Source organism: Podarcis vaucheri (assembly GCF_965113315.1).
Source record: "Podarcis vaucheri genome assembly, chromosome: 8".
In the NCBI taxonomy this organism is placed as follows: Eukaryota; Metazoa; Chordata; class Lepidosauria; order Squamata; family Lacertidae; genus Podarcis; species Podarcis vaucheri.
In genome coordinates, this window is record NC_138766.1 from 26047033 (window position 1) to 26065394 (window position 18362).

An 18362-nucleotide genomic window follows, 5' to 3' on the forward strand; every position below is an offset into this window, starting at 1 on the left:
TAGGTATGGGGGGAATTCAATTCAGTTCACATTTAAAGGCGAACCTGCCCACACACATTGTTAAACAGCGCAGTGGTACCTCGGGTTAAGAACTTAATTTGTTCTGGAGGTCTGTTCTTAACCTGAAACTGTTCTTAACCTGAAGCACCACTTTAGCTAATGGGGCCTCCTACTGCCGCCGCGCCGCCGGAGCACAATTTCTGTTCTCATCCTGAAGCAAAGTTCTTAACCCGAGGTAATATTTCTGGGTTAGAAGAGTCTGTAACCTGAAGAATATGTAACCTGAGGTACCACTGTACAGGAATTGAAACAAAGCTATCCTTTGAAATTTGCACTTCTTCAAATTTCGTAATGCAGCTCTCAAGCCAAGTAATGTATAAAAATGTGTGCACTGGGATAAAATGGGCAAAAATAAATGCATAGATGAGTGAAAATAGCATATGTTCAGGGAATTTCCTCTGCAAAAATGTGCATATTCAGCAAAAATGTACTTATTAGGAGAAATTTGCACTGAAATGCTGGCGAATGTTCACGAAGTCGTACAAAATATATATTATTATTTATTAAACATGTTAGTCGCTTCACCTTGCCCAAGGAAACTCAAAGCAACTTACAACAAACAAAAACAAAACCCCACATTAAAACCACAGCGAGGGGATATATTAAAAACATCCCACCTACTTCCAAAAGGTTACAGATAGTTAAAGGCGAGAGGTCTGGTTTAAAGGGGAAAGTTTTTGCCTGCCACCTAAAGATATGTAATGAAGGTGCCAAGTGAGCCTCCCTTGGGAAAGCATTCCACAAACGGAGCCACCACAGAGAAGGCCCTGTCTCATGTTGCCACCCTCCGGATTTCTCGTGGAGGAGGCTCACAAAGAAGGGCCTCAGATTATGGAGTGAGACAGTCCTTGAGGTATTGTGGTCAAAACCAGCACTTTGGACTGGGCCCAGAAACAAATTGGTAGCCAGTGCAGTCAGGCCAGATTGTTGCAATATGCTTAAGAAGCTGTCTTGCCCCAGTGAGCAACCTGGCCATTGAATTTTGCGCCAGCTGAAGTTTCTGAACTGTCTTCAAAGGCAGCCCCATGAATAGTGTGTTGCATTAACCTAAGCTAGAGGCTACCAAAGCATAGACAACCAAAGTGAGACTATCCCTGTAGAGATAGGAGCACAGCTGGGCCACCAGCCAAAGCTGAGGGAAGGCACTCCGAGCCACAAAGACCACCTCAGCCTCAAACATTAGTAATGGATCCAGAAGTATCCTCAAGCTATAGACCTGCTTCTTCAGACCAAGAGCAGGCAACCTCCCATCCATCTGGTCTAGGGAACCACCCATTGGCAGGGCCTCAATCTTATCTGGATTTAGCTTCAGTTGGTTGGCTCTCATCCAATCTGTTACCAAGGCAAGACATCTGGCCAGCACATCCACCGCCTCACCTGCAGATGAAAAGGAGAAGTAGAGCCAGGTGTCATCAGCATATTAACAGCAACGTAGTCCAGATGACGCCACTCAGTGTTTTCCTGTAGATGTTGAACAGCATGGGGGATAGAATCGGACCCTGAGGAAGCTCTCATTGAAGGATACGTGGGGCTAAACAACACTCCCCAACCATCACCCTCCCCGATGTGGAAATGTGAAGAACTACATTTAAGATGTGGGGGTTAGAAACTGAGGCAAGCAAAAATTGACTAAGATGAACTGAGTCATGTTCTTTCATTTCTGCAGGTATGCCCTGAGTAAAATCTAATTGAATACCACCAGTGCTATTTTTTCTAGAAAAAGAGGTGCCAGAACTCACCATGAACACCTTCCTTGTTCTGCCAGCATGGTGTAGTGGTTAAGAGTGGTAGTCTTGTAATCTGGTGAACTGGGTTCGCTTCCCCGCTCCTCCACATGCATCTGCTGCGTGACCTTGGGCTAGTCACACTTCTTTGAAGTCTCTCAGCCTCACTCACCTCACAGAGTGTTTGTTGTGGGGGAGGAAGGGAAAGAAGATTGTTAGCCGCTTTGAGACTCCTTAAGGGGAGTGAAAGGTGGGATATCAAGTCCAAACTCTTCTTCTTCTTCTCTTATACAGTGGTACTTCGGGTTAAGAACTTAATTCGTTCTGGAGGTCCATTCTTAACCTGAAACTGTTCTTAACCCGGGGTACCACTTTAGCTAATGGGGCCTTCTGCTGCCGCCACATGATTTCTATTCTCATCCTGAAGCAAAGTTCTTAACCCGAGGTACTATTTCTGGGTTAGCGGAGTCTGTAACCTGAAGCGTCTGTAACCCAAGATACCACTGTAATGACAATGGCGCCCATCTGAGAGGTGCCATTGGAACTGAGTTCCAGTGAGTTCCAGCTGAAAAAAGCCCTGAGTACCACCCATAGAAGATTGTGCTGTAAGTTGCACTGAACTCAGCGAGGCTTACTCAGGAGGCACCTCAGGATTGCACTGTAAAGCACTGAGTTTAGATGGGAACCATGCCGATATAAGAAAGTGCTGAATGTTTACTTTTCTTTTTTGTGCATAACTGTACAAAGAAGGAATCGGCTTTTTATTTCTTTACTGTTGGCTCCTTATCAGCGAGGTGAATGATAGGACTAAACAAAGCACTCCCATTGTCCTCAACCTCTGTGCTTCAAAGTGCAGGGGTGACTGAAACAGGGCCACAAACAACTTTCTGTTATAAAGGTTAGAGTATTGTGAGTTACTATTACTTTCTCTTTTTTTTCAAAAAGGAGGAAGTACCTTCGGATACAATGCAGAGGTTTCCTGCTATTCTCTACAAGTTTGGCTCTGTGTGCTTTTGTAGATTTGCATGCTGTTCCTTAAAGCTGGGGACTTTGCCCCTGTCAAACTCCATCTAAGTCACCGTTAAAGTGCCTCACATAAAGAGGAACCTGCAGGCGGAGGCTGAAAAGGAAGAAACTAACTCTTTTTATGATCATGTCGTGTATGTACTTTCTGACGAGTCTTTGGGTCCATATAATTTATGAAGTGGTTACTTGATAAGTGGCTCATCTGTATTGCCATAACACAATTTGTAAAGGTAAAGGGACCCCTGGCCATTAGATCCAGTCGTGACCGACTCTGGGGTTGCGGCGCTTATCTCGCTTTATTGGCCGAGGGAGCCAATAGGGGGTCATGTGGCCAGCATGACTAAGCCACTTCTGGCGAACCAGAGCAGCACACGGAAATACCGTTTACCTTCCCGCCTGAGCGGTACCTATTTATCTACTTGCACTTTGACATGCTTTTGAACTGCTAGGTTGGCAGGAGCAGGGACCGAGCAACGGGATTCTGACCTTCTGATCGGCAAGTCCTAGGCTCTGTGGTTTAACCCACAGCACCACTAAATCCAGGGATGCAAATGTGGAACGTTTCTCCTCTCATTATATGTCCGGGATCAGGGCCGGATTTAGGTTTGAGGAGGTCCTAAGCTACTGAAGGTAATGGGGCCCTTTATATCTCCAGCTGTCCTCTGTCAACAACAAATTGTCACTATTTTCTGTGTTGAATATATGCTATATGGTAATTTATGGACCTAATAAGTATCTAAAGTCGTAACGCAGGGATCAGCAAACTTTTTCAGCATGGGGCCGGTCCACTGTCCCTCAGACCTTGTGGGGGGCCGGACTATATTTTGAAGGGAAAAAATGAACGAATTCCTATGCCCCACAAATAACCCAGAGATGCATTTTAAATAAAAGCACACATTCTACTTATGTAAAAACACGCTGATTCTTGGACCGTCCACAGGCCAGATTTAGAAGGCAATTGGGCCGGATCTGGCCCCCAGGCCTTAGTTTGCCTACCCATGCTGTAATGGGATCAAAATAAACAAATTATGTATTACAGTGGTACCTCGGGTTAAGTACTTAATTCGTTCTGGAGGTCCGTTCTTAACCTGAAACTGTTCTTAACCTGAAGCACCACTTTAGCTAATGGGGCCTCCTGCTGCTGCCACACCGCCGGAGCACAATTTCTGTTCTCATCCTGAAGCAAAGTTCTTAACCCGAGGTACTATTTCTGGGTTAGTGGAGTCTGTAACCTGAAGCGTATGCAACCTGAAGCGTAACCCGAGGTACCACTGTACATGAAATCAATCAGTAGGCATAAGACTCATACCCTTAGTCTATGCTGCCTGATCATCAGTCTACAAGCACTCTTTAATGTTAGATAACAGGTACTACAGCTTGACCTACATTCAACTGTGCTGCACTGCAGTCTGCAGCTGCATGCTACATGCTGCCATGCAGCCAGTCCATGCAGAATGTAGGCAAGCTATATATAGAAATGAGCAAATTTTAGGAAGCAGGCTAGCAGGCAGGGCCCATTAATTACATCATAGGAGCCTACACAACACAAAACACTGTTGCTGTATGTAGGCTTTATTTTATTTGGTTTTTATCTTATATATTGGAAATGTACATCCAGGTGTTTTTTCCCCTCACATTTTTTTTTGGGGGGGCCAAGAGAGTGGGGCCCTAAGCTATAGCTTGTTTAGCTTATACATAAATCTGGTACTGTCCGGGAACTAGAGATGAACAGCTTAAAGATGCATAGAGTGATAAGTCACCACTTGGTAAATGGGGTCATTGATCAATGTCCTGAGTACATGATGAGATTTCCTTTGAGTTATGCATGGGCAACAACTCACTCTCTGTGCCCTTTTCACTGCTGGACTCCTGCACTGAGGTTATAATTTCAAGGAAAAACTTGCGGCACCTTAAACTTGCTAACAAACTTTATTACAATAGAAGTTTTTATGGGGTTGGGTCCACATCATCAGATACATCTGATGAAATGGACTTTGTCCGCAGAAAGTTTTACCGTAAGGTATTTGTCAATCTTTAAGGAGCAGGTTTTGCTGCAATGGCTTCCTTCTCAGAATATTAAAGGGAAATAGGTGTGATATCTATAGGTAAACATGAATACTTAGTTGCAAGGGACCCAGGAGAATAGGACTTGGAACCAAATTTATCTCTAATGTTATCTCTAGATATGACAGATAGCATTATCTCAAATGTAACCTGATTTAACAGTAACTCACATGGTCAACAGGACAAGCTTACGCATGTCTACTCAAAAGTGAGCCCCGTTTTATTCAATGGGATTAAGGGCTGTTCTGCGCCAGTAATTTACGACATAATTTGCAGTGTCCCTAGACATTATTTGAAGGGGGGGCAGCCACATGGTGTGCTTGTCTTGTATGCATCCCAATCTCCCTGTTGCCACTTGTTAATGCTGATTTTCCCGTACCAGGGGGTGGAAACCAAGTAGCACTGCTAAGGCTGGTATCAATACGAAAACACCAGTGGCTGTTTCAAAGCAGAGCTACTCCATTTTTTGAAGGCAGTTTGTTTCTGGCATCTTATAATGAAACCTTTCTTGGTGTGTGTGTAGGGCACTCTACCGCCCTGCCTCCTAAGTTCTGGTTTGGCACAGCTGGGAACATCTGTGCTATTTTACTCCCAGGAACAACCCTTGCGAAGGTACCGTAATTGCTTTTGCTTTGGTGGTGAGAGAAAGGAAATGGCAATCTTGCAGTGCCTGGAATTTCAATCTATCTTTCTTTCTTTCTTTCTTTCTTTCTTTCTTTCTTTCTTTCTTTCTTTCTCTCTCTCTCTCTCTCTCTCTCTCTCTCTTTCTTTCTTTCTTTCTTTCTTTCTTTCTTTCTTTCAGTGTGGAACTTGCACACCATCAGAAAGCTGAACCTGAATTTCTTTTTTTTGTTGATGTGCATGTCCCAGGGTTTTTTAAATTATATATATAATTTAGTTTCATATCTAGCGGTTGAGTCGTTTGGGAAGCTCAAAACAAAGCAGATGTGGCGTCAAAAGTCCCTGGAGTGAAATGGGATGTCTCTGAAACTTCTCCTCCCTTGCTTGCAAGCAAAGACCCTTCTGCAAGCAAAGGCAGACTGGCTGTGATTCTCTCAGGCTCCACCACTGCCAACCAGGGTGTGTTTGTAAAACTGAAGGCAGCAATGGGTGGGTGGGAGTGTTAACTCCCTAGCTGCTAGGCTTGTTGCCCAGCAGAAGGGTTTCCCCTCCTTTCCCAACTAGTGCTGCTCAAGGTCTTGCAATACCGTTGGCCAAGCCACCTCTTCATCCTTTAACACACAGCCCCAGACTTCCCACTCAGCCTGATGAGCTGGGGAAGGGGAGAACGTTTTAAGCTGGGAACATTGATGGTATACACATTCCATGCATTTATGAGTTTGCTCAAATTCTGACCCTTAACTGAATGTAGATATTATGGGGTTCTGCCCCCCTCCAAAAAAAGTATGACAATACATTCCACTGACACTTCATAATATTGGGCTACAGTATGACTAAAATAAAGCGGCTATCAAATTTAATAAATTGGTGTCAGGAATGAGCCAGCTCCAAGCGAAGGTTTGCAGCCAAATGCAGAAAGCAGCCAGGAACAGAGAAGCTTGATGTTAGTCAGGCAGGGGAGAGCCGGCAGGTGCAAACTTCGGCTCTTCCTGACCTTGACAGGCAGGCTGATAAGGCTGTAGCTGAGAGCAGGCTAGAATGCAGCCAAAGCTCACCAGAAGCACAAACAGGCGCAAATGAACTCAGAGAGAGCCTCTCAGAAAAGGAAGAGGTGGGAGCTGATCAACTAAGTCCGAAGAGTTGGCAAATGGGAGGGCTGCTAGTTAGGAAGCAAAACAAGAGACATAAGGTTTGTAAGTTCAACATCTTCTGTTGACGCCGGAAGGAGTCTTCAGAAGGGTCATCTTAAGTAATGGTGCCAGAGGCTTTGTTAGAGCTGTCCGGAGCTATCTGTTTGTTTTTGCAATAAATCCACCTTTTTAATTAGCTACGCTTATTGTGTTATCAAGCTGGGAACCTGGACTCCTGACAATTCACCAGTAGTGGCCATCAGAGCTGCCTGGGTAGGGCTGGGTAGGGCTGCTCTCCTGGCTTCCCAACACCACACACTTGGCTCTGCCACTGTGGCTGCACTGTGCCAGCCCTTTTATTCAAGTTAGCACCCTTGCATAGCGGTAGAAAGATCTTAATTATGTCTCAGTTTTAGTGACTGAAGATGAGCAGTGGGTCTTGTGAACTGCCCTGAGATCTACAGAGGACGGGTGGCATACAAATAATAATAATAATAATAATAATAATAATAATAATAATAATAATAATAATAATAATAATATAATAATAATAATACATTGTAGATATATTTTCTATGTTAATGAAGTTTTATTCATTTATTTGCTTGTTTTGAGCTGTTATTTCCTCTCCTTAACTTTTCAGGCAGGTTAAATCTTACTGCCTGATGGTATCACTGTGAAACATCACAACCGTAGTCACAGACAACTGAATCCACATTCAGATACGAAACTTTGGGATTGCCTTGAAATATTTCATAACTATGAGGGCTTTAACTGACGGTGTCCTAATTTCTCTCTTTCCCCGTTCTCCAGCTCTCCTTACAAATCACCCCTCCCTGTAGCAGCGAGCAGCATTATGAATATTCTGGGCGGTGCTGCACCAAATGTGAGCCAGGTAAGCATACCTAGGACGTGCTTCTTCCAGGAAATGGGGAGGGGCCCATCTCTCAGCACATGCTCTGCATGCAAAAGATCCCAGATTCAATCTGGTGAAGCTGAGGAAGACTCCTGTCCTGTCTGAAACCCCAGTGTGTGTTTGTGTGGCACTGCTAGTCAGTGTAGAATATGAGCTGCATTGACTGATGATCCGACCTAGTATTAAGGTGGCTGTCCCCCCCACAAAAAAAATGAAAAAATTGAGTACTCGTGTAAGAAAAACATGTCAGATGCTCCTTTTTAGTTTCTGTTGAGGGGTGCTCCCATTTGATACAGAATACAGACTACATTTTGATGCCTGTCCCAGAAATTTTGTTTGGGTGGAATGAAGCTGGGCTCATATGCATGTGTCAGGATTTCCCCCTTAGGTGCCCATAACTGCCCAGAAATCTCTCAGAGGAATGGTAGCGCTGAGAGCCTCCATCCCTTGGCAAAATAAAGAGCGGGTAGAGAAAGGAAACAGAAAAGGTGGTGAGGAAAGGGGATGTTGAAAGCTGAGCAATAGGAGAGGAGGGAGGTGGGTTGTGATGTGAAAGGAATGGAGGGATGGAGAAAGGAAGAGGTGAAGAGATGGAGCCGAGTTCCCCATAGTCCCACCAAGATGGCCGCCTGTTCACACAAAATGTCCCTCCCAGTGCTTTTAGTTTTGAGGTTTATGTGGCATGCAAGAAAACTTTGGAAGGTGCCAGTTTCTTTGTTGTTGTTGTTTATTGGTTCGTTGTTTGTTTGTTTTTATACTGCCCTATACAGTGGTACCCCGCAAGACGAACGCCTCGCGAGACGAAAAACTCGCAAAATGAAAGGTTTTTTCGTTTTTGAGTTGCCTCGCAAGACGAATTTCCCTATGGGCTTGCTTCACAAAACGAAGCTTGCCCCGGGGACAGCGGGTCTTCTCTTTTGAAGCAAGGGGCTGCGGGGAGATAGCGATCTCCCTGCAGCCCCTTGCTGCAAAAGACGTCCGGGGGAAGCGGGGAAGAAGCGCTCCCAGGCTTCGCGGACCTCTCCGCCAGCAGCGCGGATGTCAGCGCGCGCAGGCTTCGGCATGCTGGCAACCCTCCGCCAGCAGCGGCAGTGCTGCCGCTGCTGGCGGAGAGGTCCGCGAAGCCTTGGCCGGACAGCTTTTGAAGGCAGGCGGGGGGGAGCAAAGACTTTCGCCCCCGCCAGCCTTCAGAAGAGGAAGGCTGGCGGGGGGCAAAAGTCTTTGTCCCCCCTGCCTGCCTTCCCAGGGGCTTTTAAATCGCCCCGGACAGCGGAGAAGTCCTCCGCTGTCCCTGGGCGATTTTAAAATGTCGCCCGCCAGCATTTTAAGATCGCCCCGGACAGCGGAGAAGTCCTCCGCTGTCCCAGGGTTTTTTAAAATGCTGGGGGTGGGAAGAAAAGCCCTTGTCCCCCCCCCAGCCTTCAGAAGAGGTCCAGGGACAGACTGTCCCCGGACCTGGTCTGAAGGCGGTTTCCCTAGGAACGCATTAATTGATTTTCAATGCATTCCTATGGGAAACCGTGCATTGCAAGACGAAAAAACCGCAAGACGAAGAGAATTGCGGAACGAATTAATTTCGTCTTGCGAGGCACCACTGTACTCGCAGGGTGGTTCACAGGAAATGACAGGCCTAAGTCCCCACAGCTAACCAGGTCTTTCCGTTTTGTAAAACCATCATCTTGATTTGCGCTAAACTTAGTGGCATGTTCTTCTTGAACATCAGAGACCAGGACCAAAAAAAATCAGCCACAAGTTGCAACTTGATATCTGGGAGTTGAAATTAACTGGTTGAACAGTGGAGATTGGTCCATTATTGGACTGGCAGTCGAATCATACTTCAACACTGGCAAAGCTTTAGCTCGCATTCTCTGCCACTGAGGACAGCAGGCTAGATTAGAGAGCATAGGACAGGCACGTGCAGTTTTGTCCTCTGGCACCATGCCAGGACTCTCGTTCCCCCAGCAACTGTTGCCTGAGCTAGCTGCTGCTGTCTACCTAACGGCAGGGCTGGCTCAGTAGCCAGGACATCAAAACAGAGCCCAAGAGTCAACAATATATATCAGTTTACATTATCAAGTGCTATTTTTAAATGACATTCTGATGAGTATGGATTTTTTAAAGAGATTGTTGAATTGATTCTATTGTTTTTAGAGCTTGTGTTTCTGTTTTTACTTTGTTTTTGGTTTTTTAAATCAAACACAGCTTGGATGACTTATCACTGGGAAGCGGTCTATGAATTTGTATAATAATAGAATCCGCAAAGCCAGTAAGCTTCAGAAGTGACCGGCAAAAATTTGCTTCTGTGGAAACGGCTCCCTGTGGATCGTGCAGAATCCACTTGTGCGTGTTGACCACTCATGATTGACCCCATACTGTCAATGGCAGATCCTGATTCAGCAGGTTCTACCTGGGTCACCATGGCTGTAGAACTTAGCTGTCCTTTCGAAATAGATTTTGACAACCCTCATTCCAGTATTTTGATGAGCAATACCTTAACCTGGAAGAGGAAAATAATTCTCACACCAGAGTTAAAAGCCTTTGTTAGTGCTAGCCTGTCAGCATTGCAGAACCTGAGGTGTAACCAGCCTTTTCTCCTGCCCTGTTAAGGAAAGTACATGTCTGCCAAATGCACTCGCACTTCAGAGACCATATGCCAGCCCTGTGGCCCAAATGAGTATATGGACATCTGGAATGAAGAAGAAAAGTGCTCGCTTCATAAAATATGTGACCAAGGTAAGGGAAAGTAGCTAAGGCATTGCTGTGCCTCTGATCTGAGTTCTTGACTTGCGTTATCATATTAGTAGGAGAAGAATACTAGATTGTTAACTGTAGGTGCTACTTACCTTGCCGTACAGTTAAGCATACTGTACCGTACTAGATTGTAAACTGAAAGGCCCATAGTTCAGTGGTAGAGCATGTAATTTGCATGCATAAGGTTCTAGGTCTGATCTCTGCAATCTCTAAGTAGGACTGGGAATGTCCCCAACCTGAAACCCAGGAGAGTTGCTGCCAATCCGTGTTTTCAATACTGAACTGGTTGGTGCTATGGTCTGACTTAGCATAAGGCAACTTCCTACTTCCCTAAGATTAATGGGCACCAGTGATACTGAGAAGAAGGAAGGGAGCCCAGCCAGGAAGGGGCCCTGGTGAGGGCACCTTTCCCCAAGGACCACCAACTCAGTTGGTTCTGAGCATGTCCTGAAAAGAGACCCAAAGCTTGTAGAGACGACTCACCTTGTTTACTTACCGTATTGGCCTGAATATAATCTGCACCTGAATATAAGCGACACCTTTAAAATTCAGCAGGCACTCACACCCATTCCGTTTTACTGTATGTCTGATTCAGCAGCGATATCGTAAAAGCCCATTTTTGTAAGGTTGCGAATTTAAGCCGCACTTTAACTTTTCACGGTTCAAATGGGGGGGGGTGAGGCTTATATTCAGGCCAGTATGGTATATGTGGTGCTTAACCATGTAGGCCCTTTAAAATCTGTGAGGGAACTGACTTTTGGAAGGGTAGAGGGAGACGAGAGAGAGAGAGAGAGAGAGAGAGAGCGCAAGATAATGTGTGTGTGTGTGTGGAGAAGGGATGCAAACACCCCTTTAAACCTGCTCGTGAAACTTAATTGGCAACCACCACAGTCTCCCACAGCAGGCTGAGAGATGGCGTGCCAAACTGGGACTTGGACTCTGGGGGGGACTTCTCTTATGCAACCGACCATGAACAAACTGCGTTCTGCTAAACTCCCACAACCATCCTTCTGATTATCCACACACCCCACCCCGCACTAACTCCCCTCCCCTGACATTTGTACTTCTTTCCCTGAATTTTCCTCCTCTGCTGATTCAGAGTTTGGGGTTTCCCCTGTTCCTTACTCACGGGCACAACAGGCAGTTGTGCCCTTTCTGCATCCCACCAGGAGTCACAAGGGAGTGTGATTTGCAGTCCGGCGTAAGCCACTCTTGCCAACCAGGAAGGGGTTCTCGGGGTCGAGGTCAGGCTAAGGGCTCCGAAGGAAGCTGTGAAGGCACGACATTAACCTCCATCTGCTTCCCGACTTTGTTCTGTTCGAAGGAAGAGCTTTGATAGAAGTGAACCCGGGAAACAGCACGAACCAGCGGCAGTGTGCCTGCATAGCAGGCTACCACTGGAATGAAGACTGCGACTGCTGCCGGCGGAACAAGAAATGTCCCCCTGGCTCTGGAGTCAAGCATCCCAGTAAGATTTCTGATTTCGCTGAGCCACCCTGGGAACTTTTGGTCCAGTTTGTGCATGGAGCCTTCTGCAAATGCCAGTGGCCTGTTTTAGATGCTCACTGGGCTAGTGATCCACTTGATCCCCTCCCAGCTTCAGGTGACACGTGGGAAAGCACTCCAAGAGGAGGCCTGAATTGCTCACATCATCTCTCCTCCTCGTTTTTTAAAAAGTATAAATCAATTCGCTATACAGTGGTACCTCAGGTTAAGTACTTAATTCGTTCCAGTGGTCCGTTCTTAACCTGAACTGTTCTTAACCTGAAGCACCACTTTAGCTAATGGGGCCTCCTGCTGCACCACCGGAGCACAATTTCTGTTCTCATCCTGCAGCAAAGTTCTTAACCCGAGGTATTATTTCTGGGTTAGCGGAGTCTGTAACCTGAAGCGTATGTAACCTGAAGCGTATGTAACCCGAGGTACCACTGTATGGGGAGGCACCTGTCTCATACTTTACGCCATGTCAAGAGTGTGGCATAAGGTTACCAGATTTTTTTCAATGAATCCGGGGACACTTTTCATCTTCAATGGATTTTGTATGGGGGCTGATTCGTAAATCCGGGGACTGTCCCCAGGAAACGGGGACGTCTGGTAACCTTAGAGTGGCACCTCTGTCTCGAGGGCTAAATATGGCCTACCGGCCCATTTCCACCAAACCACGCTTGCCCTCCTTTCCACTGATACCACATGTCATTTAACGTGTGGGGCAGATAGAGGTCTGCTTTCCCTACAGAGCATGAATCCTTGCAGAGAGAAATATTGAACCTCCTCCTGTCCATCAGCGGATGCGTGGGGAGTTCAGTCCTGCTTGGTTCAGGGGCAGCACTAGAGAATTTCCCACAGGGAAGCTGCCTCAAACACCCAAACTCTGCAGAAAGCAGGAACGGGCAGCACCACCCCTGCCCATCAGCTGGTGTGTGAGGAAGTAAATCCTCTTTGGTTTGGGTGTGTGTTTGGCATGTGATGGGATGCGGGTGGCGCTGTGGGTTAAACCACAGAGCCTAGGGCTTGCCGATCAGAAGGTTGGCAGTTCAAATCCCCGCGATGGGGTGAGTTCCCGTTGCTCAGTCCCTGCTCCTGCCCACCTAGCAGTTCGAAATCACACAGTGCAAGTAGATAAATAGGTACCGCTCCGGCAGGAAGGTAAACGGCATTTCCGTGCACTGCTCTGGTTTGTCAGAAGCAGCTTAGTCATGCTGGCCACATGACCCGGAAGCTGTACTCCAGCTCCCTTAGCCAATAAAGCGAGATGAGCGCTGCAACCCCAGAGTTGTCCACAACTGGACCTAATGGTCAGGGATCCCTTTACCTTTACCTTTGGCATGAGATAAACAACAGGTGGGTAGTCCTGCCCACCCATCAAATTTGGTGCGGGATTTAACGATCTGGGCCACCAGGCAAAAACATCCCTCTGTCCCTCTGCTATGTGTATGGTGGATAGGGTTTGTGTGTTTCCATACACACATGTGTGGATGCTTCAAAGCCTTCAAAATCCACTGTGTTTGTCTATCATAGCTGCAATCCCATGTTGAAGCATGCAAGTACAGCAAATCCTGTTGTGCAGAACCAGAGGTTTCGCTGCAGCTTCTGTTTCAGGTCTTGCTACCACCGAAGGGCACAGCTTGGCTTTTATTTATATTTTCTAAAAGTTGGTTTGCTTCTGCAGCATGTGGGAAGCAGCCCACCGTCCCTCAGCCTTTTCGTCAATGGTTTTCATCGTTGGCTTGCACGAAATGCCTGCTCCTAAGATTTGCAAAATAGGATTGTTAGCAACAGGTCTTCATGTATGAAGTGATGCTCTATTCTCGGTGCTTTTACTGGTTATGTTTCCCACAGTACAACAAAATAAGGACACAGTGTGCATGCCATGCCCAGGAGGATCCTTCTCTAACGTCTCTTCCGCAACTGATGCATGCAAAGCGTGGACCAAGTAAGTGCCACGAATCTATAGCAGTAAAATAATAGTAAAAAAAATCAATTAAAAAATATCAAATATCTCATGAAATGAGCATGAGATTCACAATTTATTCTTTTCCATTCTTTTATATATATTTTATACATATATTTACATTTTATACATTCTTTTTTATTTATTTATTTTGTTTTGGCAAAGTAATAAAAATAAATGAATAAGAATGAAAATGTGCACCCCACCACCGAGACCATTCCATTGTAACTATCCAACCTCCCAAAATTTCAACACCTCTTGCGATGGTCTGACCCCTTTCCGTTTTAACAGTATAAAGTCTACAAGCACCCTCCATATCTCCTCAAAACCATTCCTCCTGCATATTCCCCATCTTACCTTAGTGGCACATGTTAATTTATCATTAATAGCTATATCCCACACCTCTTTATACCATTCTTCCATTTTATATACTGCTTGGCCCTTCCACTTCCTAGCAATAATAATTTGTGCAGCTGTCAATAAATTTGTGAGCAAGCCCTTCGTAGCCTGCAAACCTTCCATCCTATCATAAATTGGTAATAATTCTACCTCTGGAGTTTTGGTCTGCTTTAACCCAGTGATTTCTGTTATCTCCTTAAACACCCTTTGCCAAAAAAAAAAAAAAATTGTACATATTTACACCCCCGCCCCACCACATGTGAACATAATTCCCTGTTTCCTGACATCCTCTCCAATCATAATTTCAGGGTTGTGGTTTCAAGCCTTACATTGGCCAAAAGATTCCTGCATTGCAGAGGGTTGGAATAGATTACCCCCTCGGTCTCTTCCAAGTCTGCAGTTCTATGATTCTCTGTTTCTGTTTACCCTAGATGTATATTACAGGGGTCAATATATTCCTTCCTTCCTTTCCTTAGCTGCACAGCTCTAGGAACTGAGGAAAAAATTCCTGGGAACAGACTGGCTGATGTCGTTTGTAAGAAGCAACTGAAGCAGCCACAAGACGGTAAGTGCAAAAATATACTGTTGCATGCCACCTCCAAGCAGTTGTGAGATTCTGGGGGCCTTCAGGCACTTAACCAGGTTTTGTGTTTCTTCGGAATAAGGGCCAGGGAGACTGTGGTGTCTTTATGATGAGCCACTTCCTTTGTTACCTTAATGGCCCAAATTTAGAGGGCCATTACCTCACCAGCAAGCTAGCCTGGCTATTCCAGGAATTGAATCTGTGTTGGATCAAGGAATTAGAAGGGGGCTCAGACATACAAAAAAGCTCATAACAAGACCAACAATGATGGGACCACAAAGGGTTGAAATTGTTTAAAGAAAAGTTGTGTATTATTTGTAGGACTTAAGTTGACATTCATTTTGGCTTAAGTGGGAGCAGGCTTAAGTTCCTCAGACCCTGAGGGCTTTATCAAATGTTATCCTCAACAAGATTTTCACAACATGAAAATTGATGGGCCAAAGGCTAATCTCATTGGTTAATATTTTATTTTCCAAATATAATTAAACAAGATTCATGCAAGAGTGGATTTATCCAGGATTAAAATTTGTTTAAACCACAGAGCCTAGGGCTTGCTGATCGGAAGGTCGGTAGTTCGAATCCCTGCGACGGGGTGAGCTCCCATTGCTCGGTCCCTGCTCCTGCCAACCTAGCAGTTCAAAAACACACAGTGCAAGTAGATAAATAGGTACCGCTCTGGCGGGATGGTAAACGGTGTTTCCATGTGCTGCTCTGGTTCGCCAGAAGCTTAGTCAGAAGCTGTATGCCAGCTCCCTCAGCCAGTAAAGTGAGATGAGCGCCGCAACCCCAGAGTTGTCTGCAACTGGGTCCCTTTACCTTTACCTAAAATTTGCTTTGCACAGACCCTAAACAGTAACTGCAATTTTCAACTGTGCTCTGTGCACTTTCCAGTGAAGTTTCCAATATGACAACCAGTGTCCTTATTCACATGTAATGCCATGCCAAATCATAGCTAAATGTAAAGATGCATTATTATTATTATTATTATTATTATTATTATCATTTCTATACTGCTTTATATTTTTAAGAAAAAACCTCAGAGTAGTTTACAACACATTAAGACATCAAAGAAAACAATTTCGAATAAAGCATTACTGAAGAAAGTCTTATATAAAGTATACATTCAAAACAACATAATTAACAGGAAACTAAAATATTATCTTTAAGATTTCAGAATAAAACATTGCAAACGAGGTCAACTGCGGAATGCACATTTAACACTGCAAAGTTACCCCAAAAAATGATCTAAAACATTTCAAAACAAAACATTACCAAAGGAAGTCAGATATAAAATGCACATTTTAAACAGCATGGTAAGCAAGAGAATAAAATGTTATCATAAGCATAGAACATTTCTGCTGCTGTCGCTGCCAATGGTGGTTCTTGAAGGGCAGTGGCTGTGGAAGCTCAGGCTCAATGTCCTGGATCTGCAGAAAGAAACAGCCAAGGCATTTGGCTCTTTAGCAACCTCAGCTTTTGTAGCTGGAGTCAGTTCCCTTGTTTAGGGAAGCTTTTAATGTTTGATGCATTACTGTATTTTAATATTTTGTTGGAAGCCACCCAGAGTGGCTGGGAAAGCACAGTCAGATGAGCAGGGTATAAATAAATTATTATTATTATTATTATTATTATTATTATTATTATTATTATTATTATTGTCAGGGCCCTACCCTCCCAGGCCAGATGGGAAAAGACAAGCAGGACAGGGATCAGGTCTTTCCGTAGGCCCAAAAGGGCTCTTCAGAGAGAGTTCCATCCCCGACTCCCAACTAGTTTCCCATCATTCTTCTAGTAAGACGCTTTTAAGGGATGGAAATTCATCATCATTGTTATGTGTGCTGGCGTGGTTGCTCGAGAGCGAACAGGCAAGACCCCCACTGGTCTTTTCAAGGCTTTATTATCTGTGCAAAACATTCACAGTGCAGAACGTCTCAATTCCATGTCTGCTCAGTCGCTAGCAGAATCTGGGAGTGGGCAGTCCTTAAACTTTCCCCAGCATAGCAGTCTTTTGACCCCCATCCCACACCTCCCCTCACTGCGCGTAAACCGAATGCGCAGAGAGGACATGGGCAAAGGGGGACCTGCCTCCCCCCCTCCCCGCTTTGCTCAGGCTCGGTGTTGCGGCTCTCTCTAGCATCCCCCAACTCCTGCATCCCTTCCCCACTGGAGGTGTGGCTTCCCTCCTCTCCGGAGGAAGAGCTACTTTGCACGATCTTCAGAGGCTCCCTGTAACACAACTGCTCTTCCACCCCTAGCCTCTGAGCTGATGGCAGTTCCCTGACAATCATCATCATCATTGCACTATTTATACCCCGCCAATTTGGCTAGGTTGTTCCAGCTCCTCTGGCCAGCTTCCAGCACATATGAAAACATAATATGACATCAACCGTTTAAAACATGGATTACGGCTGCTGTAGAAATCATGACTATGTTGCTCTCCCCTTGGTGGTGCTGCTGTGCTACCCAGAGCTCAGCTATGGTTTGGCTTAGCATTGCATCTTAATCAAGGCTCCAGACAAACCACAAGCCATAGCCAATGCTATTTCTTGGTTTACCACTCAGGCTTTCTCTTGGGGAGACAAACCATGAATCTGGGGTCAAACATAAGACAAAGACAAACCATGGTTTAGCTGTGGGCAGCACAGCAGCAGCAGGAATGGGGGGATGAAAGCAACTGCAATTCCAAGTACAGTGGTACCTCAGGTTAAGTACTTAATTCGTTCCAGAGGTCCGTTCTTAACCTAAAACGGTTATTAACTTGAAGCACCACTTTAGCTAATGGGGCCTCCCGCTGCCGCCGCGCCGCCGGAGCACAATTTCTGTTCTCATCCTGAAGCAAAGTTCTTAACCCGAGGTACTATTTCTGGGTTAGCAGAGTCTGTAACCTGAAGCGTCTGTAACCCGAGGTACCACTGTACCTGCATGCTCATGTGTTCACACTTTGCCATGTGAACTGGGTCACTGAAAGACCATGGAAATTAACAGGAATAATTGGAATAAATGTTCCAGTTATTCTTCCATGTTGCTGGATTTCATTCATAACACAATTGGTGCTTTAAAGGGATGTTTTGAATAACAAAAATGGCAAATTCCAGGAATATATTCCTACCTGAATATACAGAATGCTCTGACACCTATCTGTCCTTTTTTTCAGAAACCAACACATTATTTTATATACTGATTATTCCACTCCTCATTGCCTTGGTTGGCATTGCCATCTTTGTGATACTCTATCGCAATAAAGGGAAAGCACTGACAGGTATGTAGCATTTAATTATGTCTTTCCCTATCCGTTGCGAAAGCCATGAGTTCTCTGCGCACTTCCTATTTCAGCCTCCTAATTTGCCTCTGTAAAAGCTAGTATATAAATCACCACATTAATCTTTTAAACCGATCTTTAGTGTGCTTTTTGTTTTAGCGAATACGTTGCAACTTTCGCAAATAATACGTTTTGGATCTGAAACACAGAACTCTCATACATGAAATCCCACCCATTTATTTAGACATACTCAGAATGCAAAATGTGCTCATACACCATGGGCACAATCCATCTGGAAGTTACCCTGTGTAAACCCAATGAAATCAACTGGAGTTGTGGAATGGCACTTTTATGTAAGAGCTGCTACTCATACAATTT

The 18362-nt window shown here is 45.1% G+C and overlaps 1 protein-coding gene across 1 annotated transcript in view; it reads left to right on the forward strand.

Moving 5' to 3' along the window:
- TNFRSF11A (TNF receptor superfamily member 11a) overlaps nucleotides 1-18362 on the forward strand; it is a 40389-nt gene that overhangs the window by 11495 nt on the left and 10532 nt on the right. The window contains exons 2-7 of the mRNA XM_082234412.1: nucleotides 7439-7520; nucleotides 10149-10274; nucleotides 11617-11760; nucleotides 13632-13725; nucleotides 14619-14707; nucleotides 17880-17984. Of these exons, the coding sequence (XP_082090538.1) occupies nucleotides 7439-7520; nucleotides 10149-10274; nucleotides 11617-11760; nucleotides 13632-13725; nucleotides 14619-14707; nucleotides 17880-17984 (640 nt within the window). The remainder of the gene's footprint in view (nucleotides 1-7438; nucleotides 7521-10148; nucleotides 10275-11616; nucleotides 11761-13631; nucleotides 13726-14618; nucleotides 14708-17879; nucleotides 17985-18362) is intronic.